General features: G+C 36.3%; 1 protein-coding gene across 1 annotated transcript in view; it reads left to right on the plus strand.

The window, feature by feature from the left end:
* The window catches only part of LOC124556388 (inhibin beta chain-like), a gene marked incomplete at its 5' end in the record, with an annotated part of 316,914 nt that extends 312,276 nt beyond the window's left edge, over positions 1-4,638 (plus strand). Inside the window, one exon of the mRNA XM_047130352.1 lies at positions 2,288-4,638. Coding sequence (XP_046986308.1) covers positions 2,288-3,013 — 726 coding nt within the window. The remainder of the gene's footprint in view (positions 1-2,287) is intronic.
* Positions 4,639-7,999: the final 3,361 nt, after the last annotated feature.

Genomic DNA, 7,999 nt, shown 5'->3' on the forward strand with positions numbered 1-7,999 from the left:
CAAACACCGTTGTGTCATCAGGAAACAGAACTGTTTTATGAGAATCAATATGCAAGTTCATATCATTAATATAAATCAGGCATCGAAGAGAGCTCATTAATAGCCCCTACAGTATCTTATAGATGATGAATCACTCTTCTGACAAATATTCTGGTACTGCTTGGCATTGTAATTCTGCATCTTTTATATTTACTTTTTCCTTGTAGTAGCTAACAAATGAATGCGTCAATTCATTTGATAGGCCCCAAATGCCATAATATTCCAGGAGAGATCTATGGCCCATCATATCGAAAGCTATGGTTAAGTTTAAAGTGATAGCTACAGCTTGCAGTTTTTTTATCAATAGCTTTCAAAACAGTGGCTATGCATTCGTAGAAAGCCATATATGTTGACTTCTGGATTCAGAAACTGTGTTAGAAATTAGTTAACATTCCAATATTGTTACGAACTTCATTGTCTACTTCTGTAGTCAATGCCAGTAACACACGCCTGTGTGGTGACACCCAACTCGGAGGTAAGCCAGTGTGAACCCTGGTGATGCAAGAATGTTTCATGTATGTTCTTCACACTTCATCTGTCAATTAAATGTGTACCACATCTATGCAAGTTCTTCATATCCGCATCCAGTGACGCCTATGGGCTGAGGATGACACGGCGGCCGGTCGGTGCCGTTGGGCCTTCCAAGGCCTATTCGGACGGAGTTTAGTTTTAGTTTTCAATTAATTTATATATCTGGTCTTCTTCAGGCATTTATAAACACATGTAATCAATATTGCTAATGTGGTAGATCCTTATATATGTGTCTCCTGGCACATCATCTGATAGTTTCACTTTCCATGACATGCACATTTTAACTGCAAATGTATTTTATATATATTTCCATAACATTTTAGAAAAAAAATAGTAGTGCAGGACAACCAAGAATACAGTCAGTTAATTCAAAATCCTCACTAAAATTTACCGCTGTAGCATCATCTACCATTCTCACTGATTTTGAATGTAAGTTCTAACAATCTGAGTACATTCATTTATACTGATTATCTTTGCAGATTAATCTGTTATAACTCCTTAGAACCGGTAGTTCAGAAGCCCACTCACGACGGAAACATTATTAGATATAATGGCAACAAATAGATCGGACCTCTCTGAGTCTGCCCACAAAAACCGGTTCAGTGACCATGAGACAGCTACTGTGACAATGATTACCAAACACAAAGGGAAATAAAAAAAAAATAATGTCTGAAAAAATCTGCACAAATATTTAGTCAGGTCTTAAAAATATTTCAAAGTGTCGCAAATGGCAATAAACGTTCACAAAACACTATAGCCAATAACCACAATAACAATGAATCACAGTTGAAATTAGTCCGCACATACATATACTTCGGTGTAACAATTTGTGGAGATATGAAACAGAATGATCATATAGGATGGATCATAAATAAAGCAGGTGGCAGGCTTCATTCATTTCCAGGGCACTGGAAAAACACAGTAATTGTAAACAAGAGATCGCCTGCAAAACTCTTGTGAGCCAACCTCCAGATATTGGTGAATTGTGTGGAATTATACTTATTATAACTAATAAATGATGCTGATCGTATGTAAAGATGGGAGGCACAATTGTTCACAGGATTTTCTGAGCCAAGAGACACTCATGGAAATGCTGAAAAACCTGATCTGGCAGATTCTTGAGGAAAGACGTCAATTATCCTGCGAAAGCCTACTTAAAACGTTTCAACAATCAGTACTGAATAAGCGTCTAGGAATGTACCACAGTCCCCCACAGATCGTTACCGTAGGAAGCACAAAGACAAGATTATAGTAATCGCTCTCTACACAGAAGCATTTAAGCAGCCATTCTTGCTGTCCTCTACGCCCAAAACAAACACTAAGAAACCTTAACATGTGGTAGAATGAGGAGTGTTTTCTGCCATGCAGTTCATAGTGGTTTGTAGAATATGGGTGTAGATAAGTTTCCTCGTTAGAAGTTCTGTTCATTTAAAATATGAAAATACTCCAAATTATTGTTTGTTCAGAAATTTGTGTATATTTATTATAAATCTGACGAATCTTGAACACTTGAGTTAAAGCAGAAAGCTATTTAGTATGCTGATGATTAATGGTGCTCTTCAACAGCAGAATCGGAATGTTAGTAGAATATGCTGTTGTCTTTAACAAATGGAGTGACTGTGATATTTCAGATGTTTCTCAGTCATAACCTGTTGCTTTCTTGAGATATTGTGTGTTGTGGTATTATCCAATATGTATCAGTTTCTATTTCTTGCAGGAGTTCGATGACTACACAGAAATGGCAGCATCCTTACCTGTCACACTATCAGGACTGGGATGGCTGAAATTTGATCTCACATCAACAGTGCAGAACTGGTATGCTGCTAGACATGCTCCAAGAGAACGTCTGCGCCTTCTGGTAGACTGTTCTGGTTGTTCTGATATGGTGGAAGCCATCCTGTTCCAGCAGCGGCCACCAGATGCTGATTATAAGCCACATCCTGAGACTAGTTTCTCTAGGGTGATTAACAGTATTGACTCCACAAGTGACCTGTACTCTCAAAGTCACCCTAGCAGTCTGGGTCTATCCAATGATACCCAGCGTCCATTTCTAGTAGTCCACACAGATCCAACTGCCATTAGACGTGTCAGAAGAAGAGCATTGGATTGCACTGATGGAGACAAAGGTCCTTGCTGCAAAAACAAATTTTACGTTAATTTTACAGAAATCGGATGGGAAGACTGGATTATAGCACCTAGTGGTTACTATGCAAATTACTGTCGTGGTGATTGTGGTGGACCTCACAGAACGCCAGATTCCTACGTGAACTTCCATACACCTCCACTGGAGGAGTATAGAAAGATGGACAGCCTACCAGGTTTACAACCTTGTTGTGCTCCACTCAAGTTCTCATCAATGTCTTTAATTTATTGGGGTCTAGATAACAAAATAATAAAGAGAGATCTCCCGAAAATGGTTGTTGATGAGTGTGGTTGTCCTTAGAATAAAAACATTCCTCCCTCATTGTGTGTCTATATATTTCCAAAAAACATTCCATAAACTCATTTCATTTATTGTCATTTACATCCATTCAAACTTCATATCATCAATTTGAATTTCACAGCTTTTATTATGACTAGACTGTTTTATTGGAAACTAGCATGTCAATGGAGGAAACACACAGAATCGAAGACTGACTGATATTTGACTGGGTGACACTTACATTCTTATCTTTTCAGCTCTTATGCTGCCTAATGTTTAGTAATATAAGTATTAATTTGTTATAAATTTTGGTAAATATATAGGTCATTCAACCTAATAAAATTATTAAGCAGGAGTTGGCATACTATAGATGTGTAATTTATTACTAGCACTGTGTAGATGTATCGCATAATTTTTTTAATTGTACAGTGACTCTGATAATGTTTAACTATAGTTTTGATTATGCTATTAAAACACGATGAAATGAAAGTCTCTCTTTCCATTCAAGCTACAGACAGAAGTTATAATTAAGCTGAGTTACCCATATTGATTTTTCACCTTACAAGGCACTATTTCCTTTTTTATTATTTTAAGTATCTGTACACCTGTAATATTCTGTTACTTCAGTAACGATGTAACAACAATTTAGTATGTAGAATATGATCTTCAAACTTTAAAATTTAAACTACATTTTAGGATGGCTTTTCTCATAGCAATACAATGATTGTAACAAATATATAATTGTGACAATTAATATGCTTCTAAATGAATTTCACAAATCAGAGCAATAACATTACAGTCAGACATAGCAAACATATTTACCATTATGTGTTACAAGAGGAACATAAAGAGTAATTTTAATGGTGCAAAGCATTTTAAAAACATAAGGGAACAGCATAGTGGCTACAGTACTCGGTTTTGTACACAATAACTTTTCGTTCACAGTTTTTTATGAATGGAAAATGCAGGACACTTATTTTTAAATGGGTAACATATAATTTTTTTCTTCAAATAACAGACTGTTCTGCTACTTAATGGATTACACATGAATCAGATAATAACCTTTAAAGTAAATGTATACATCTGACACTCAATTCTGTCATCAATATAAAAATTTATTATTCTTCATTCAGTTCTAAAATAAAAATTGTGTTTGTTAAATCCATTTTTACGCTGATATTTTGTCCTACTACATGCAGCTCTTAATAATGTTGAATTTTCCAGTGAGCTACATAATAACTTAAAAATAAGAATTACTAAACAATAATTGACTTTGTTATTTTTCTCTACTTGAATGGTTATCTATTATTTAAAGTTAAGGTGTACTTAATACTATCCAGTTTGTTTCACTTAAGTTACAGTTTCTCGTTAATATTAGTAACTTTCATGGTAACACTAGAAATTTTTATCCAGCATATTTCATAATAAGTATTTGTTGAAGTGTGGTCTGTTTTTGTAAGAAATTTCTTCTACGAATTCACAAGTAATTTGGCAGTCTTCTGGCAACAGAAAAAAATACCCCAATTTCTGGTAGTGGCGTGTGTTGTCAGTTCTGTCTGCCTGTGATATTCACAATATGTATTTATTGCGGTAGTTCCATATATTTTACAAGTGCAACTTTAGAGTATCTGTATTGCTGACGTAATTTACATTCATGAATAAAACATTTTTTACAAACCATTTTACATTCATTTCACAACAGTGATACCGGTACCTGTGCTTTTCCCCCACGTTACTTATGCTGGTTACGTAATCAAGTGTGAAGTTCAGTAAGTTGCAGTTATTAGGCATCATATTCTTCAAGCCTTTCTAATTTCTCTCACACTCACTGGTAAGTGCACGAAACTACAAATAATATCACAACAAGGACATATATTTAGAAAGCAATGATGCAATGAAACTTCAAACCAAAACATTGTTCGCTGTCTCTCACATACAACATGCAGCGTCTATAACGGACGAAGAAAATTATGGAAACACCGCGAGAAACAGATACCTGAACATAAATGCAGAGGTTAGCAAAGTATTTGACCACGAACGGCACCTGTACAATGTCCTCAGTGCGTTGCAATAGTCAGTTTCTGATCAGAACACTAAAGTTGTGAGTCAATTATATCGCAGCAAAGCGAATTGCAGATTGTTGGTGCCCGTATGGTGGGTACTACCATAACCAATGGAGCCGAAATGTTTCGTGTTTCAAGACGAACTGTGTCGAAGAATTATAAAGTATACACGGAGGGCGTAAAAACATCATCTTTTAAGTCACAATACGGACATGAATGTTGAGTAATCTTGAGAGACGGTGGGTGAAGGCGATTGTACTAAAAGTAAGAGGACGACAACTGCAAAATTTACTGCAGAACTGGATGTCGCACTCGCGTACCCTGTCAGCACCAAAACAATACGAAGGGAGCTCCATAACAGCGCGAACTGGCATACCGAAACCCATAACTGGAAAAGGTGGCGCCGAAGCCATAAAACCTGGACAAAGGAGCAATGGATGAAAGTAATTTGGTTGGCCGAGTCTTGTTTCACACTGTTTCCAGCTACTGACTGGGTTTATGTTACAAGAGTAATGTATGGTGTCGAGGGGTGGGGATTGGTAATAATTTGGGCAGCCATATGGTGGTATTCCATGGGCGCCATCGCTATTCTCCAAGGCCGTATTATTGTGAAGGCTTATCAGATCTATTCTATGGTGCACTGTTTGTTCCTCAATGGTGCTGCTGTGTTCCAAGACGATAGGCTATCTGTTCACATAGCTCGCATCATTCAGGACTGATTTCTGCAGGACGAGGATGAATTGTCGGATCTCACCTGGACACCACAGTCTCTAGATCTCAGTACTACAGCATTATTGAGCCTTTGTGGTCTACTTTGGAGAGGAAGGTGCATAACCGCTATCCACCTCTTTCATAGTTACCTGAACTTACTGGTATTTCGAGACGATTAGACATTGTCTTGAATGACAACGGGTTTCCTTGACTGTATCAGGGATGGTAAGGTGTCGTGGTTTTCGTGTTTCCGTACTTTTTTCAAACTCTATGCGTCACAGTAAGGTCATTTTTATTATATCAGGTTATCAATGATAGTATTCATTCCAGTTCATAATATTAGCATGAGTGAGGTAAATAGAATACTGGCAGTGATAGTCTAGCGTTATTTTAATTAATAATAGTAATATCATCAGTTGCTGTCATTTTACAAAAATGAAACTCCACACATTTTACATATAAAAACCAACTTTATAATACATTCAAATTAGATTAAGTTCTGGGATATTTTTCTTGCTTTTGTATGCAGTACGTTATTATTCATTGCTTTAAATAAGTCGAAATCGTTTTTAGAAAAACATAAAGAGTTGAAGGTACAAACATCACTAGTTAACACTGACATACTTCTGTCATTTATGTAGCTGGAGTCACCATCTCACACTTGTGCAGTCATGCTCAACGCAGCAGTGGTGGATGGTTTGAATCCTGGTGGTGAGTTAACATCAGCAGTAGATGATCATCAAGTACAGGAGAAAGGGAGACATAAAATTCCTAACCTCCAGTGTTGGTGCCAATGACCCATCTTTAAGTGCAAATCTCGGCATACTGTTTAATGGGGTGAGGGCATATTTCACTGTCGACGGTGACCCACACGAAAGTGGCACTGAGAATTTTTTAAAAATCTAAAACGAATTTATTTGCAGTTGTCAGTTACCAGCAATATGTCAATTACAAGTGCCTTTACCTTAATGTAGTTGGTGGATGAGTCAAAAATTTAATATTTCTCAATGAAAGTGGTACGAAAAGTGGCAGCTGTTATAAATGTGTGATGTAGATTTTGTGATATCAGGGATTCCTTCTTCTTCAAGAGTTCGGAAGGGGTACGAAAAATATATGTAGACGATTTGACATACACCGCTTTGATTTTAAAATGCTGACCACATCAAGAACTTTTTCAATTTAATAATTACATTAACTACACTAAACCAAACACCACTTATGAAAATAAAACATGTAAGAGATGACTTTTTTTATATTTAAAAGTTGTAGAGGTTAAAATGTAAAGAAAGGATACATGTGCAATTAACAGAAAATGAGGGGTGAAAGAAGAGGGCGTGAAAAACAAGGAAGCAAAAGTAGAAAATAAGGAGATGCACAGAAAGCAGGTGTTAGGAAAAGGATTGCTGAGGGAAGCAGAAATATGTAGCGCCAATTGTCATGACGTAAGTAGACATTAGAGATTTAAAAGAAGTTGGTCAGAAGAGCTGAGGCTATCCATAAGGTAAAAGGTGCAGGTATTATGAACAGATCCTACTCTGAACAAAAATTCTGATCTGTGGGTCTGTAAAAGATATCTACCCAGTCATAAAGACAAAATCATTTTGAAAAAGGTACAATTACCAAGGTAAGAACAGAATGACGAAGAGGTAGACTCTTGGTGACGAGTGGTATTGAGTCACATAAGAGTCAGATGGACAAAAGAAATTCGTTTAGGAATTAGTAGTGTGTGTCTGTGAAAGTACTAGACACCTTTTATGTAATTACTTTAGAACTCTTGGCTTATGTTTACAATATGATGCACACATTCAGTGATCAGGATATTACGATGTTATGAGAAGAATACATATCTGACATTTAATACTGAATATTTATCGTTATAAAAAGATTGTAATTGATAGCATGTATGACAATGTTGATGAATATTAAACAAGTCTGAGAAAATTTTAAGGTTAATTTGGAAAAAGTTAATCATTATTTCACTGGAAGAATTATACATCTCATCATCATAATGATTCCATGAGGCAAAAATATCGTTAATTTACCTAAGACAGGACAGCAAGTAATGATCATGAAATTACACGAATGCTAATTTTAAGTGATCTGTGAAAAGGTCGGTCACAGAGGCAGCGATTGTGATTCCCACTAACTATCCCTCATACAAATTTCCATATCTACACCTAAAACATGAACTGCCATGCCTCTTGGTGAAAATAAATTACCTTAAGTTAGTTGG

The sequence above is a fragment of the Schistocerca americana genome, chromosome X (assembly GCF_021461395.2).
Source record: "Schistocerca americana isolate TAMUIC-IGC-003095 chromosome X, iqSchAmer2.1, whole genome shotgun sequence".
NCBI classification, from domain to species: domain Eukaryota; kingdom Metazoa; phylum Arthropoda; class Insecta; order Orthoptera; family Acrididae; genus Schistocerca; species Schistocerca americana.